Raw genomic sequence first — 18,157 nt, forward strand, 5'->3', positions numbered from 1 at the left:
AATTTTTTAATTCTGCATGTCTTATCTGTATCCAAATGAGCACAATTAGGATTTATAACATCAGATCTCTGTAAGCTAGTTTACATTTGATGAAAGAGAGAAACAGAAGAGCAGTGACAAGTCACTTAGCAAGCGCGTGGAAGAAGTGGGATTTGAACTTGCAGTTGTTGATTTCTAGGCGTGTTCACAGTGCCAGAGGTCACAGTGTTCTGATGGGTCCCAGCCATAGCTTTTTCTCTTTTGCTCCTGTTTGAAATGTGTTCTGGGAATCAGTGTCCTGTTAAATCTCTCTTTGATGCATGTCCCATTTATTAGTATTGATTTCAATACAATGGACAGTAAATCTATCTGACTACACAAAGGAAATGAAATAGTAAAGTATAGGTTCAGAGCTTCAGATCTTGGGTTATAGAACTTTATTCTTATAACCTCCTAATATGAAATGCTGGTTAAAATTTCTTTTTTTTTTTTTCTGTAAGTGATTTATTTTTTTTAAATGATTTTTATTTTTTCCATTATAGTTGGTTTACAGTGTTCTGTCAGTTTTCTATTGTACAGCAAAGTGACCCAGTCACACATACACATATACATTCTTTTTCTCACATTATCCTCCATCATGCTTCAAAAAGGAAAAAAATGAATATATGGGTGTCATCCATTTTGGTTACGAGAACCCTTAGGATAGCATGGCAGCAACATTGTCATACTAAAAATGAGTTGGTTATTATAGATCTGGAAGAGGAGAGCCTGGCAAGAGGTGCATGGATGGGTTTGAAACCTTAGCAATTCCTTGGGAATCATGTGTTTCTGCTAACAAAGTTTACAGGACTGTAAATTTAAATGTAGAATTTTTGTAGGCAGTATGCATTGACAGATATGCCTAATGGTAATACATCTAGTCCTGAGCGTCTCAGAACAGGTCAATAATAATGTGTGTATTGATAGCAGCAATGGAGGAGATGTTACTTGGTATTATAGCTAAAAATCCATGTCATCCCCTTAATCATAATTACATTAATATTGACAGGCCCTTGACAATACCCACATTATTATTGATAGATTTCTGTCAATAACATGTTTTTAAATAAAATATATTCATTCATAATTTGTACTTTACTCAATAAAAGCGCTGGAACACATCCTGAAAAATTCTTCCCTCTTTAGTGAGATACAATCATTTGTTTGGTTTTGGAATGCAATAGAGATGACAAAGTTTTATTTGGGGAATGAAAAGCTTGAAGGGAAAGCGTGAGTTATTTAAGGGGTAAGGTCATCTATTCGCCACTCTTTGCAAACAAATTTTCAGTTGTTTTTTTTCCTGTGAAAGAAAAGCATTGTGACATGTCTTGTGATAAAATGTCAGCAGGAGACCTTTTTAAGAGTTTTTAGCCCTAGATCATTTTGTCTGAAACGTATTTATGTGACAAGTTAATCACGCTAACCCTCGTAGATGCTATACTTTTTATCTGGTCTTGACTTTGCCTTAAGGATCTTTTTCACATGTCCTTAACATAGTGTCCTTCACTAAACACTCATTTATTGAATGCCAATTATACTTCTAATTAATTATTGTTATATGTCTCTTTGTATGGCCATAAATGTTTCCCCCAGGGTTAGCTTTTTAGAATCTTAACTAAGTATAGTTTGGGAAATGCGGAGGGAGAGGGTGATAGGATTGTGTATTAAAAGAATGAGATTTCATGGCAGTGTAGGAAAGAGCATCACCTGTTTTTGGCATTCCCAGAAAAACAAATTTGAATTAAATAATTAAATCTGATGGTGTTTGTTTCAATTCAAAGCAATCCCAACTTAAAAAAAAAAAAAGTTTCCTTTATATTTTATTTTTTAACCTATTCGTGTTTGAACCTACTTTTGGGAACCCAGGTATTAACCTGCAAGAACCATTAGTATGGGAATTCCCATTGTGGCTCAGTAGTAACAAACCTGACTAATACTCATGAGGACATGGGTTCGATACCTGGCCTCACTCAGTGGGTTAAGGATCCTGTGTTGCCTTGAGCTGTGTTGTAAGTCTCAGATGAGGCTCAGATCTGGCGTGTCTGTAGCTGTGGTGTAGGCCAGCTGCTACAGCCCTGATTAAACCCCTAGCCTGGGACTTTCCATATGCAGGGTGTGGCCCTAAAGAGACAAAAAAAGAACCATTAATATGGAATTTTTAACCCTTACTTAAATTTTTGAGAGTTGAAGTAGACTGACCAATAGTTGGGTGTGGTTAGCGGTCAGTGTGGCAGTCAGAAAAAGTATTGATTTTCCAGGAAAGTTGGGGATTTTTGATTGGAAAGTGTGAGGACACCATCATCTTTTTTATTTTCATAGTTCTCAGTGAAGCAAGTTAAATTACTATGACCTGTTCAGAAAGTTATTAATAAGCACTTTAGTTAAGGCCGTTGAAACATCGCAGGGATCCTTTAATTGGTCTTCCAGAATTGAGGTTTTCCTTTCCTTCGTCTTATTGAACTCTGCCATCAGATTAATCTCTTAAAATTGATATCCTGTTTTGTCTCTTCTCTTCAATGATTACTCATTTCTCCAAAATCAATCTAATTTCCTTAAAACTGGGTCTTTTTGCAGGGGGTTGACTTTTCAGCCTGTCTCTCCTGACACGCGGGTCTGCTCTGGTGACAGGAGATGACTTGTTTCTTTACTTCCTAACAAGGGCAGCCACATCCATGGGGATTAAATGACGAAGGGCATGGCTCCTGTTGGAACCCGCCCCTGTGTTTCCCAGGTAGGCAATGGCTGGAGTCAGTGCCTGCACCTTTCTGGAGTTTGCACACCATTAAATGCCATTTTACCTTTTTCTGTTCCAGGGAGTTTTGTGATCCTTTAGGATGTTTTCATATTTCGAGATTCATTCTTTGCTTCAGAGATCAGTAGCTATTCTTGATTACAGTAAACATTCTATACCTTTAAAAATGCTCGAATAAAAGGAAATTAACAGAGAGTTAAATATATGGATCAAATCCCTGGTTCTTAGGAGAATACCTGGCATTTTGTAGGCACTCAAGATGCATCGGTTAAATTGAGGAGCAGTTTGTCAGAGAATTAGAATTCACTGAAACACAAACTTCTTACATTAAATGGAGAATAACTTTATGTGATTTAAAGGCCTTGTTGGCATTGTTTGTGTTCTTCACCTATTATGAGCAAATCTTATTGAACAGCAGTGGAGGGAAGACTGGGTAATAGGCATAACTATGAGGATGGGGGTAGAACACCTCAGAGAGCAGGTCATCCAAGACCATCACCATTCCCTGGGAATCCACACCCCAGCATCTCCTTCCAGATACAATGCAGGTTAAGGGTGTCATGTAGTTCTCATGTGGTACACAGGGTTAAGGAAGGATCTGGCATTGTCACTGCATTGGCTTAAGTTGCTGCTGTGATGTGGGTTCAATCACTGGCTCAGGAACATCTACATGCCATGGGCATGGGCAAAAAAAAAAAAAAAGGTGTGATGAGCGCTGCCCCTTCCCATCCACGCCCCCCCCCCAACGCCCGCATCATGGTGACATCATGTTCACTGTGTAGCTGGCACAATTATATTTTAATGGTGTAATCAGTATTTCCTGGGAAAAAAATCCTTTTACTACAGGTTGATTGAGGCATTCAATGAGTAATAATGAAGATTTCAGTCTTTTGAAATGAGACTTGGCAAAATCTACTGAGTCCGCTTCTCCTTCCGCTCATCCCTAGCCAAAGTAACAATAATACAGTCATAATACTGCTTCCCCATTTCCAAACCATGTTCACAACATTATCTGCTTTAATCTCAGCAACACTGTGAGGTGGCTGTTCATGGCCAACTTCTAGAAGAATCTGAAGCCAATGACTTTTTTTTTTTTTTTTTTTTTTTTTTTTTTTTGTCTTTTTGCTATTTCTTGGTCCGCTCCCACGGCATATGGAGGTTCCCAGGCTAGGGGTCCACTCGGAACTGTAGCCCCTGGCCTATGCCAGAGCCACAGCAATGCGGGATCCGAGCCGCATCTGCAACCTACACCACAGCTCACGGCAATGCCGGATCCTTAACCCACTGAGCAAGGCCAGGGACTGAACCCGCAACCTCATGGTTCCTAGTCGGATTCGTTAACCACTGTGCCACGACGGGAACTCCAGCCAATGACTTTTTTAAGATCGCAGAGCAACGAAGTGACAAGCCAGAGCTTGAGCCTAAGCCTATCTGCTTTTCAACCTGTCCTTTCTCGTAGGTCACAGCTGCCAGCCCAGGAAGATAGAGCATGGGGGGGGGCAGGGGTTCTACTTTCACAAACCATGGTATGTAGTGGACAGTGTCTGTTCTATGTTTACAACTAAAAGAAGTCACAAAAAAAAGACTAAAATGTTGGAAGCAAAAACCTAACACAGAACAATACAGAAACAAACTATTCATCTGAGCGAGCAAAGGCCGAAGTGCAGTTTAATAATAGTGTTCTGGTCTAGTAAAGAGTCTCACGGAGGGAGGAGACCAAGTCCAGCTGTTCTTAATCTGCACCGAGGCCAGGACTGGGGCAAAGAAGAGGAAAGAAAAAAAAAAATCTTAAACTGTAACAGAAGGGATAAGGACGAATTTTTTGATAATAAGAACTGTTAACTATTGGATTGGTCAGAGAATATGTTAAGTCTTCTGGCAGCCATTAACAATTCCCTGTCTTTCCTAAATGTTCTTTAGTATGATTCCTCCAGAAATGAGAAATGAGGAAAAGATGGTTCTTCTGAGAAACCACTCTCTCTGACTAGTCTCTCCCTCGGCACAAGTGAAGAAGCTGAGAAGCATCGCTCACCACCCCCAGTTCACCTGGATGCGCTCAAGCAGTGTTCAGTCAGTCCCTTGCCACTCGCTACCCAACTACTTATTTCACTGCATGTGGGTTCACCAGACACTTACTGAGCAACTGCCACAAGCCCATCTTCGTGGTAATTCTGTAAGATGCACAAGAACTGACTGTGACTCTGATTTTTGAAGATACATAATGGGCACAACCAGCCCTCTAACACAAGCCGTGTATTTCATGTGATAACTGCGCTGAGAAAAGTAGTAATCCATCTGGTTTAATATTGGGTGCAGGGAAGGGGTGAAGGGAGGGGATTGGTAGCATTGGACTTGAATTTGATGTCTAGTACAGTCCCAGCTTTTCAAGACTACTTGGCAAATAAGAGAGCCTCCCTTATCTGGCTGACCACAGAATACGAAAGCTGGGGAAGACGCTCACTTGTGTCCACACTGTTACAGTAGAAGAGTTAACACGTCCTAGTCCCACTTATCCTGATTATAGAATTTTGCACGAGGAAAACTGAGGTATCAAATTCACTCTCTTGGTGGCAGACACCTTGACAGCCAGGTACAAAGCGCTCTCCCTTAACTAGTTCATAATCAACCTAGGGAATGATGCGTTGACATGACTGAAATCACAATACAGAGTTGAGAGTTCAAGCCCTTGGCACACACATTTGCTGTGAGAGTTAAACAGATGATGGGAATTGGAGAGGGTTATGAAAGTTTTGTGGAGGATGTTGAAATAAGGTTGGAAGGTGAAAAGCAGATGGTGGAGTTGGTAGAGAAGGTGTTTTAGGTATGTGAGAAAAGGTACAGAGGCAGAACTGAAGGGTAGTCTGAAATTAAAGCCTCTATTGGTGAATAATGGGTGATATGGTTACATAGATGGAGTCAGAATTGGGCTAGGTTAGGCCTGAGAAGTCTGTACTTTATCCCAGGGCCAATAATGAGGTAAGAAAGAGATGATTTCATACATATGAACCTTTTTTGGGGCAGGGAGGGGGTGGCAAGGGCTACACCTGCAGCATATGGAAGTTCCCAGGCAAGGGGTCGAATCAGAGCTGCAGCTGCCAGCCTACACCACAGCCACAGCAATGCCAGATCTGAGCCACATATATGACCTATGCCACAGTTTGCAGCAACACTGGATCCTTAATCCACTGAGTGAGGCCAGAGATTGAACTCACATTCTCATGGATACTAGTGGGTTCTTAACCCACTAAGTCACAATGGGAACTCCGTGAACACATAATTTTACAGATTTTGGTTTATGAGGTTTTTAAAATAATGGTTTAGTTTTGTTCTTAATTACATAAGTAAGTTAACTAGAGAAAATTTGTAAACTGCAGAAAAGAATGAGAAAAATAATCTCATTTACTAATTTTTTTGCGTAAGTTTTGGAATTAGTTTTCTATTGAGACGGTTTTGAAATTTTATGCATTATCTTTGAGAACCTTGTGATACTGCCCAACCTGTCCATTAACTTGCCTGCCTCCCTTGTGCAGACCTTGGTTGGAGCCTTTAAGAGAGATCCAGGATGAGGCCTTATCTCTGTGTCCCAGGCATCTGGCAGGGCCAGGCGCTGTCTTGACGTTGCTTATAGAATGGAATCCTTGAATGGTCTCAGTCTCACAAGGACAAGCTTAACTGCAGAAAGAGAAAATTTGAATCAGTGCAAGATTGGTGACAGCCTCTCTAGACCAGCCGGAAATGAGTAGGAGGGCTGGCATGCAGCATCAGGCCATATGGATCACAGATATGGCCACAGATTGTGAATTTCACTTTGAAATGGATTAGCCCCGTATTTAACCACATCACCAGAGAACTTGCTGGGGATGCAGATTCTTGGCTCCCCATCCAGGCCAACTGAGTCAGAAACTCTGGAACAGAGGGGCTGTACTCTAATAAGTCCACCATATGATGCGATCTCAAGTTTGAAGACGGCTGGGCTAGAAGCACAGAGACTATGGTTCCGTGATGTGAAGACCCCAGCAGAGAAAGAGCGAAAGGCCAAGGATGTGTGATAGCAGTGATGTCTCCAATGAAATGCCACAGTACCTGCAGTAGGAAACTATGAGAATAAGATTACACTGATACAAAGAAATCGAATGTGTTGTAAATGGACAAGATCCTTCCATCTTTAGATCACCACCTTCCTGATTGTAGTAGCATTTAAATTGATCAAGTAGATTTCAAATAGATTGGTCCCATGAGAGAGAGCTCAGTCTCAGAATCTCCGCCCAGCTCTTCTCTCCCATATCCCCATAACTGCCTCCTGAGCTTTTCTACTTAGCTGTCCCCTAGGAACCTAGGTCTCTAAAACCACACAGATTTATTATCTCTCCCTTTAAACCTATATCTCTGCATGTGTTTCCCATTTTGGAGAATTGGACTACCATCCAGTCCATTACTCAAGTCAGTTATTTTTGGCTCCCTTCTCACTAAATCGTGTCAATTCTTCCACCTTGCAGCTTTCAAAGATACCTATTTCCCTCCATCCCCATGGATACCTTTCTCATTTGGACCATCATTAGTTTCTTACTAAATCATGTTAACAATCACCTTAATTGGTCTCTGTGCCTCCCGTGTCTCAGCCTGTAATCCATTCTCCATGTGGCCAGAACAGGCAGTCTGAAATGCATGTTCGTTAGTTCTTTGCTTATGGCTATCCAGTGGCTCCCCATTACCTTCTTGATAAAATGCAGTAGACTCAGCTTGGCTTTTAGGGCCTTTAGCATTGGTCTCCTGCTTTCCTTTCCAGCCTTTTCTCTGGTCCTCAGCACCCATTGTTCCCTCCATTGATATTCTTCCCTTCCTCTACCCACCTGACACTGTAATCCTTCAGGTGGCCCCATAGATCTTGCCTCTTCCATGACGCCGCCTTTGGCCTACAGAGGTCTAGTTGTGAACATAATCCTCTGAATTTTCCCTTGCACGTCATCGATCACATTGAATTGTAATTGCCTATTATTTGCAGCAAGACTCTTCCTCTCCCCCTCTTCCCACTTGCTAGATTATAGTCCCCACAAGGGTTGAGACAGTGTCTGTTCTTCCATTTTATCACTAGCTCTGGCACATTCATTGCGAAATAGCAGATGAGCAACAAACATATGTTGAAAGAAGTAGTAACCAGCGGCCTGGATATGGTAACTCGAAACAGTTTTAAAGGCCCTTGGGCGGGAATTTGTATTTGGTACACTTCACCCACCCCAGACTTTCATCCTGTTCAGTACTCCACTCATCGACTGTTTGCGGAGTAGTACCAGGCACTGCGCTGATTGCTAAGATTCATTGGTGACAAGGCTCAATCTTTGCAACAGGGCTTATCTCTAGTGGAGGAAACAAGCAATTAAAGAGTAGTTACATGTACAGTGTATGAAGTATCAACATAGTTTATGTACTGTCAGTACATAAAGGCCAAGACAGAGTGCTAAAGAAACAGCTAGAAGAGGCCGCTAACTCAACTTTGGAGAGTCAGAAAGGAAGTGGTCCCTAAGCTAGTACTGAAAAACTTCGTACCATGTGTGTTGTTCAGTCAAAGAACAGGGAACAGACAGCAAATGTCCACTAGCGAACAAGGGAAGGAGGCCCTTCGTGACTAGAGGTGGAAGCACTAGGAAGGAAAGCAGCCTGGGGTAGATTTGGGAAGGCTCGTGTTTCCAAAGGACTCAAGTGTGGGAAATGCACAATGCACTGAAGGAGGCAAAAGGTAAGATAGACCAATTAGATGTCATCCAGGGGAGAGCTCAGAGCAGCCAGAATGAGGGGAGGCTTAGGGATGGGGTTGGGAGGGGAGAGCCATGAATAGATTAGAAGAACAGAGGACCGGGAACTCTGACCTTACCCCCTTTCTCTCCTGTAGCTCCTGGCTAGTATGAGGCAAAGATTTCACAGAACTTGCAGCAAAAATTCTCACTAATGTAACTCTAGGTTGTTGGGTCTTGAGGGAGCTGCAGGAAGGGGGAAAAGTTAAGATCATCTCATTTATCGGTGAGAAGCATTCCTCTCACTAATCCTGTTTGAGAAGAAAACAGCACTTTTTTTTTTTTTTGTCCTTTTTTTTAAGGGCCTTCTCTGTGGCATATGGAAGTTCTCAGGCTAGGGGTCAAATCAGAGCTGCAGCTGCTGGCCTACACCACAGCCACAGCAACACCAGATCCGAGCCGCATCTGCAACTTATGCTGCAGCTTGCAGCAACGCCAGCTCCTTAACCCACTGAGCAAGGCCAGGGATCAAACCCGAATCCTCATGGATACTAGTTGGGTTCTTAACCTACTGAGCAACAATGAAAACCCCTCATAGTCATTTTTGTTTCCTATTTTTCCATAATGTTTATGTAATTTTATAAAAAGATTATGAAATAATAAGAGTATAAAAGGATTTTAGAGGTTATTTTTTCTTCAGCCCTTGGTTGTAAGTGAAGAAACCTAGGCGTAGACTAGGTGAAATGACCAAGGTCACAACTGCCACACAGTTGGTGGCATTGAACTTCAGAGGGTTCTATGCCTCCTTCTCTAACTCTGTGTTCTGTTCATGCATTGGGCTTTTCAAACGCCCAGAGATCATAATCAAGCCCTGTGGGTTGAGGGCCTATTTTAGAAACTAAATTTAACAGATTTGTTATCTTAGTTTGGATTTGCCAGTTCATTAATAAAGTGTAAAACATCTAAACTGGTCTCTATACCCCTTTACCACGGCAGCTGCTAGGTGGCTTAAATACACTGACTTGCACATAATAGGCATTTAATGAATGTGTTTTGAATGGCTCTTTCATACCTAGCTAGCCATTAATCAGTTTTTCTACTTCATTGTAAAAATTCTTATCCCTTTAATACCTATTTATTCCTTAGTATATTTATGAAATGATTTCAGTGTCTATTTTTACAACATAGTGTACTTTTCTTAGAAAACTACATGCACCTTTTTAGTATCCTAATAATGACATTTCTGCATCCATGGTGCTTTCTTCTATATTTATTTTCTGTGATAGTGTGATAGAATAATAGACATTATTTTTTTCATTATTTTTTTTTCTCCTAACTTCCTTCAAAAATGTAAAAATGTCCTTGAAAAAGATTAAATGACTTGTTAAAAATATTCCTCTGGAGTCAGGAGAAGTGCTGGAAGTTAAACTGAGGTCTTGACTGACTATCCATTGCAGATGGTTCATTGTATTTATTCAGTTCATGTATTTCTCCATTAGTCATATGTTATTATTCAGCCTCATCTCTGTAAGCCTCGGGATTTTTCTCTCCCCTTAAAATATCTGACCAATGAGGATTACCTAGGGGAACATTTGTGGAAATAGGATGCTCCTGGCTAAAACTTATTTCTTTGATGAAGAGGGCCCCCAAAAAAAAAAAAAAAGTAGAAAAGATGAGAAAAGAAAGGGAAGGAGAGAGGGAAGAGAAAGAGGAAGTTCCAAGAAGTGCTTGTTCACTGGGCTGCTTTGGTGCTACTGAAAGGCCCATCTCCTCTGTGTCCTGTGTTGTATGTGTGTCAACACGTTTTCTAAGTGTAAATCAAGAAGGTAGTACAAGACAGCAGCTTATTTGGTGATGGTCTCTAATTGTACTTTTTCCTAGAAACCTTCAGAGAAGGCATGGCTTCCAGAGACGAGAATTCAAAGCAGGCAAACAGAGTACTCAGAATCAGTCAGTTGGATGCACTTGAACTAAACAAGGCCCTGGAGCAGCTCGTTTGGTCCCAGTTTACTCAGTGCTTTCATGGATTTAAGCCAGGGCTATTAGCCCGCTTTGAACCAGAGGTGAAAGCATTCTTGTGGCTTTTCTTGTGGAGATTCACCATCTACTCTAAAAATGCCACAGTGGGACAGTCAGTTTTGAATATTCAATACAAGAACGACTTTTCGCCAGACCTGAGATACCAGCCACCAAGTAAAACTCAAAAGCTCTGGTACGCCGTCTGTACAATCGGTGGGAAGTGGCTCGAGGAACGGTGCTACGATGTGTTTCGAAACCGTCACTTCGCATCCTTCAAGAAAGCCAAACAGTGTGTGCATCTCGTGGTGGGACTTCTGAAGCTCGGCGGGTTGATTAATTTCTTGATTTTCCTTCAAAGGGGCAAGTTTGCCACTTTGACGGAACGTCTCCTGGGCATCCATTCCGTGTTTTGCAAGCCCCAAAATGTCCGTGATGTGGGCTTTGAGTATATGAATAGGGAACTCCTCTGGCACGGCTTTGCCGAGTTTCTGATTTTCCTCCTGCCCCTTGTCAATATCCAGAAGATGAAAGCCAAGCTCTCCGCCTGGTGCACCCCTGTGACGGGCGCCCCCAGTGGGGATGGTGCGTTAGGCACCAGCGGCAAACTGTGCGCTCTATGCGGGGAGTGGCCCACCATGCCCCACACCATGGGATGCCAGCACGTTTTCTGTTACTACTGCTTGAAGAGTAGCTTCTTATTCGACATGTCCTTTGCTTGCCCTAAGTGTGGCACAAAGGTGCACAGCCTGCAGCCCCTGAAATCAGGACTCGAGATGTCAGAAGTGAATACCCTTTAGAAAGCTAACCTCATTTCCTGAGAAGAGCAGCCTTATGTTTAAATCCTTAACACGAGTCATCCTAAGCACCCTCTTTAGGTATGTTTTATGAGGACATGTGTTTTTCCGCCGCTGCCGTCCCTTCCTTTCCCGGCATGACTAAATTCTCACACTGGAAACCACATGATTCTAAATATTATGATATAAATGGTCGTGTATTATTTTTTTAATCATTGCATTTAATTTTGAATGTCAAGAATAATGGATAATTTTTATCAAATGACTACTAAGAATGCTCCTTCATTCTTCTACTTCCTGAAAAGAGGTTAGACTCTTAAAGATTGTAGAGACTCTAGGATGAGTGTGTTTATTTTCAGAAATGATACCATAACATAATAAAATGACAATAGTAAGACCTGTTGTTACTGATGTCCCAAGTGTAATTTTAAGTGTTGCTCTGAAGCCAGCTTTTAAGGGGTTCAGTCAGCTTCCTTCTTGGGCAAAACAGTGGCCTCCAGATGCTCAAGACTTCCATTCTGCCAGCTTTCTGATCCTACTGGTCTGAGAGCATCTTGCCTAATAGTTCTGTCCAAGTCCAGAAACACAGGTCAGCCTGAGATGATGTGCACGGTCCTGAACTGGATGGAGAAATACTGCTCCCAGTTACTCAAATGTGGATGACCCACCTTCACGAATACAAGATGAACTGAAGTAGGGGAGAAGGCAGTTCACCCCAGGAAACTAAGATGCCATGAGGAAGAAGATGGATGCCAACCAGGTAGAAATGATAGATGCTGACTGGTATCTCCCTTTGCCTTCTGTATCCCAGAAATCCGCAGGCCATCGTTCCTTTTACCAGTGATCTAGCTTGATAAGGACATTAATAAGTAACTGAATGGTTGTTTTAGATTGCAGGTTTGAAAGGATAGAATAAAGACAAGATTTTGTGACACCACCAGTTTTGTTACAGTGTTACTTTGATAGCAAATTCTGAGTATGTGTGTACGTTATAATATTAACATGAAAATGCAGTCCTTTACACATATGCTCACAGAGTTGTCACTATTTTGGGTTTTTTGTTTTGTTTTTCCCCACAGACCCTACTGGCGCTTTGTACTATATGTGTATATACACACACACGCACACACACATATATATACACACACACACATATATACACACACACACATATATATACACACACACATATATATATACACACACATATATACATACACACACACATATATATACACACACACACACACATATATATATATATATATTTTTTTTTTTTTTTTTTTCTGTTTAAGGTATGTCACCCTCACTAAGCAAGAGCTGTCCTTGAGGTCAAAGCCTCTGACATTTCTGCTCATCCCTGGATAACCAGGGCCTGCCTCTTCCTCCCAGTGAATCAGTAGAGGCATCTTATTGGCTAATGACTAAACCTAACTTCACAGGTTGGGTTCTGCAGTAGCAGATGTTGAAAGGAGTTAATAGTGCAAGATAGTCATTGGGGATCAACACCTGTGAAAGGAAATGGCAAAGAAAGATGAATAAGCTGAAGCAACAGAACTGTGACGCAGGCCCGCCAGCCTCGGCCCACCTGGAGGAGAGCTCTAGAGCTGGTTTTTTCCATGTCAATGTCCTGGGTTAGGTCAAAAACCCTGGGCCTTTGGACATCTACCTCTCAGATGTTGGATGTAGCTGCTCTGGGATGGGCATGACCTCAGGTCTTGCAGCTCTGCATTCGAGACAGATCCTAAAGGTTAAGAGCCCGCTGACCCAACTGACTCCCCAGCAGCTGGACAATAAGTCCATCCTTTAAAGGGGCATCTCACTGGCCAACCTTGTGTGTATCACACCCAATACTGTCACACCATCATTTTTCTTTATAATTCCCCTTTTTTTGTTTGTCCTACTTGTAAGGATACTTGGCCAAGAGTACACAGGGGCAGCTGGTGTTCAGCTTCTAATCAGTTGGTCAGGACTGACATGTACATTTAGTGCCACCTCAGGGAGCTTCACTACAGAGATGCAGGCCTGCAGCCAAGTTGCTGTGATGGTCCCAGACTTCATCTCCCCCTGCTTTGCTCTGGCTACCAGGAGACTCACTTGAACCCCGGTGGCTTCTGTTCCCACTCCCCAGTGGCCTCAGGGTCATATTTAACTATATCATATGTTTCTGCTTTAGTGTCCAGAACAGAACATTCAGCCACAAGTGCTCCCCTTCCCCCTTTGGGAAAATAAGAACTTTTATACTAACATTTTTCTTTTCTCTCCCATGCAACTTGTTCTCAAGTCACATTTGCTTCTTGTGTATTTGGCATATCCAAGCGGCTTCATTGATTGTATCTAAAATACATCAGGCCAAGCACACACAAGGTATGCCCTCCTCCCTTTTTCCCAGGTCCCCTGCCTTTGGTACTTAGTGGCTATGGGGTTTGGACAAGTTTATTTGACTTCTCAGAGTTTCAATTTGATTACCCTGTGAAATGGACATTCAGTAATGTCTACCTCTTAGGACTGTAATAGGAATTAAGTAACAGGTCATTCTTTGAAAAATTATTTCTTGAGCCCCTCTAGGCATTCTTTTTCTGGAATCGGATATGTGTTCTTGAATAAAACAAAACCCTGGCTTTCATGGAGTTTACATTCTTAGAGGGGTGATAGACAATAAACACATATTGTAAGATCATTTCAGATGTTAGAAGTACTCTGAAGAAAATAAAATAGGCTCAGGGGATGGAGAGTGACAAGGGATTCTGTATTGAATTACATGCTCCTGGAAGTCCTGAGGAGCTGAAATTTGAAAAGATCTGAATGAAATGAGGGAGAAAGCCAAGCAGAGAAGAGGTGTCAGGATAAGAAAACACTGAGTGCCCATATCCTCAGATAAGAGTCCATTGCCTGTTCAAGGAACACCAAGAAATCAGAGTGTGCAAAAGAGGTCGGAAAGAAGGTGATAAGCTTGTACATGCCATGTTTTCACCTGTACATGCCATGGTGAAAACATGCCTGAATTTATTCTAAGTCTGAGGAAACCACCAGAAGGTTTTAAACAGAGAAATGATATGAAACTTAGATTCTTTTAAAGGATCACTATAGCTAACCTGTGGAGAGGTATGAGTCAAAGCAAGAAAGCCAGGTCAAAGGCTACAGCAAATAATCAGTTGATATGAATAATTGTTATTATGTCTATTAGGATTTACATGAACAACTTCACTATCTGAAATGACCACAGATCAGGACACCTTGCAAAGCCTTCAGAAACCAAAATAAATTTTCATAGTTTCATGTACCAAAGATCTACCCATGGGGTAGTTCCTTGAATCGCCATGTAGGGGCTGCTTTATTTTGAGTAGGTTTCTAATGAACTTTCACTAACAGATTAAAAATAACAGATGAGAGATGGAGCGCTCTGGTAAAAAGCAAGCATGTTTATAGTAACAAGAAATAACAGGGAACTTGGTATCAATGGAAAAAAAGGAACTTAAACACCGTAATCTGGTAACATTTAGAGTAAGGACACACAAGCTCTGAGAGTAACTGAACAGTAATTGTGGTTTAAAAAATGACCTTGGCTCATCAATAACAGCTACCTTATAATCTGCCTCATTCAGTTAAGGAGGCAGCAACCTTAGTAGCATTGCTGTATTTGAGGGAGCCGTCAGAACGTGTTGGCACTCAGAGGCAAAGACTTGGTTCATTTGGAACATTTGCTTTTAAAAAGCTGTTTTCCCTAATGGTGCACATAAGTGAACTGTGACTGTGTTAAGAGAAGATACTTTCGGGTTTCCCGTGTGGCTCACAACATAACTACTCGGCGTTGCTTCTACAGTGGCTGTGACTGGACTCCTGGCTCGAGCTTCCATATGCATCAGGTATGGCCACTTGTTCAAAAAAAAAAAAAAAAAAATATATATATATATATATATATATTTTTTTTTTTTTCAGCCACAGAACAATTCCTAACATACCTCTTAGCCAAACCAGTCAGCCAGATTATCTATAGAAGTGACATTCCATGGTTCTCTGTAGCTAAAATTCGTGAGACGTGTACTTATATTCATCACCGCAGGGAAGTTGGCCAGTATTTCACGTGTATGTTTTTTGTTTTCCTTCAAAGAGTATGTAAATCATGAGACAAGACAGAATATGCCTTTATGTTTCAAGTCATCATTTATTTTCTCTTGATATTTTCCAGAAAAAGCTTAGGATTTTTAAAATGTCATTTAAAAAGAAAAAAAAAAAAAAAGTAAGTGCTGATTTGTACAAGGGCCTTTGTGGAATCCTGCCTTGAATTGTTACTCTGGCAATGAAAATGAGTCAAACAAGGTTAATCCAAGTCACTCCTGAGGCCAAGAAATTCAAAAGTTCAGTATTCAATAGGTGGTTCTCTTTCCTTATTAGCAGTAGGGTAAATTTTTCTCATTAACAGATTTGGTTCATGCCTTTGCTGAAATCCCTGAACCAATACAACATAAATCTATTTAAGTAAAGCTAATTTTAAAATCAAGAGGATGTGGGATGTGGACATGCTTATGTATCCGTTGACCTTAAGAATCTCTCTCAAGGAAATGATAAGATTTTAGATATAGATTTATTGAAATGATGTTGAGTATAGCACTATTCATAATAAATATATGAAACAATGCAAACATGCAGCAATAGAGAAATAAAATGGTATAGCTTTTTAATGAACTCAAGCAATGTAGTAAATACCATGGAAAAGCATTGTGTGCAAAAATATACATGAATGATTTTAAATATATGAGAAAATGCTTACAATTTAAATTAAAATGAATGTAGGATGTTAAATTAAGTACTGTATGATCTCAAAGATGACATAAACAGGCATGTATATCTTACCATAAATATCTAAGTAATTCAATCTTGATTTTTTGCTTTATACTTTTATTTCTCCAATTTTCCCAATACTTTTTAATTACTTATTTCTTTAAAATCTTGCGGCCAATTTTGCTTCAGTTTGGTTCAAAGGTAAAACATCTGCATAGATGGTAAACAAGTCCTTTAACTGTGTGAATTAAGGTGCTATAAGATCTTAAAAACCTTGGAGTACCTGTTTTTGCATTACAATAGTCTACCCTTTTTTATGGCCAACTCCAACTGTCGAAAGAGTACGAATTATTTCACGCATTTCAAATTGCATATTAAGTCTCTGACTCCTTGTAGCATATACTTTTTTTTTTTTTTTTTTTTTGGCTTTTTGGCTTTTTGCCATTTCTTGGGCCGCTCCCTGGGCATATGGAGGTTCCCAGGCTAGGGGTCTAATCTGAGCTGTAGCCGCCGGCCTACGCCAGAGTCACAGCAAGGCGGGATCCGAGCCGCGTCTGCAACCTACACCACAGCTCACAGCAACGCCGCCGGATCCTTAACCCACTGAGCAAGGCCAGGGATTGAACCCGCAACTTCATGGTTCCTAGTCGGATTCGTTAACCACCGAGCCACGATGGGAACTCCACATACACATTTTTTAAAAAACTATTCCGAAGTATGTAGGCAACAAAAAGATAAAAATTTCCCATTCTCTTTTTCAAAAGTATTTGTACAGTATTCATAAATAAATGTACAGTATTTGTAAGTGAATGTAGTTGAAGTTACTTTAAAATATATAGGACTAAGACACCAAGTCAAAACCAAAATACTTTATATTATCAATTCACCTAAGACTATAAGAGAACCATATGTCCTCCACTAAGACACAGGGTCTGACCCAGGATTTTTTATTCCTTCCAAATGTGGACACAAAAATGCTGACATTTCTGGGTATTTTTATGGTTTGGTTTCCAATAAGACACAATACAAACTTGAACTTCAGCTGAGACTTTATCTAAATAGTCACAACTCTGAATTAGTGGAGCCAAAGGATTTACCGTCCCGTGAGGTATCAGGGATGGTTCCCTTGTAAACATTCCCTCAGTACCTGGGAAATAACATCCTCCCTCACAATGTCTTTTCTTTTAAATCTGTACAAAAATTATAAAATACTATGGTTGTTTTCCCCTCATGGAAGATGATTATTGTTTCAAAATGCTTCGCTCCAGACCAAAATAAAAAAATGGCCAATAAATTCCTTGAGAGCAAAGACCGCCAACCAATATTATGTGCACTATTTCTCTATGCCCCTTCTCAAAGCTACTAGAATATTCCTCAGTTTCAATCAGATGACTGTCAAATGGCAAAGTAGACTGTGAGCTCAGTGAGGACAGAGACCGCCTCTTACTCATTGTTTTGTGACACTACAGCCCAAAACAGCGACTGGCATGAGACAAATGCTCAGTAAGTAAAGAAAACAAGAGAGTTTGGGTTTGATCAAACAGCTCTTCACAAACATCGAGCAGAACCTCTAATGCTGTTATTGTGAGAAGATTTCTACATGTATTTCTCTAACACCTAACACCGTAGAGGGGCCAGCACCCCCAGTTTGTCTTTGTGGTGAATCTTCAGAATGCCATTTTTAATTTAAAATGTTTTGTGGTATTCTTGCTTTGAGGGAAAACACAGTTGGAATTCAGGAGCACAATAAGAGAATTAATAACTTTTCTTTGAAAATACATGCAATTTTGGAGCTGTCAATTTCAGCTATGTCTCTTTAAATACTTTTTCTTCTAGAATCCAACTGGGTAGATGAGTTTTTTTTTTAATTCCATTATAGAAGTAATAGCCCTGTTTTGGTGTTGTGTAAGCAGATAATATTCTGCTAGTGACTGTCTTTGCAGTAATGCATTGCTCTGAATTCTGAATTCTATTATTTTACATCTACACAGCTTAAAGTGTATTTTTTATAAACAGCAAACTTCACCTCATAAAAATTCATTACATAAGGGCATAAACAAGTG

At 40.6% G+C, this 18,157-nt stretch overlaps 1 protein-coding gene across 15 annotated transcripts in view; it reads left to right on the forward strand.

The window, feature by feature from the left end:
- PEX2 (peroxisomal biogenesis factor 2) overlaps nucleotides 1-12,252 on the forward strand; it is a 28,505-nt gene extending 16,253 nt beyond the window's left edge. For 3 of the 15 annotated variants that reach the window (XM_085020351.1, XM_085020358.1, XM_005663017.4), the window contains 2 exons: nucleotides 6,301-8,504; nucleotides 10,381-12,249. In XM_085020351.1, coding sequence (XP_084876477.1) covers nucleotides 8,477-8,504; nucleotides 10,381-11,315 — 963 coding nt within the window. In that variant the 5' untranslated portion in view covers nucleotides 6,301-8,476 and the 3' untranslated portion in view covers nucleotides 11,316-12,249. 15 annotated transcript variants of the gene reach the window in all.
- Nucleotides 12,253-18,157: the final 5,905 nt, after the last annotated feature.

This window comes from Sus scrofa, chromosome 4 (assembly GCF_054392235.1).
Source record: "Sus scrofa isolate SSC_HxYL_T2T_F1_AM1 chromosome 4, Sscrofa_HxYL_maternal_Yorkshire_Landrace_v2.0, whole genome shotgun sequence".
Lineage (NCBI taxonomy): Eukaryota > Metazoa > Chordata > Mammalia > Artiodactyla > Suidae > Sus > Sus scrofa.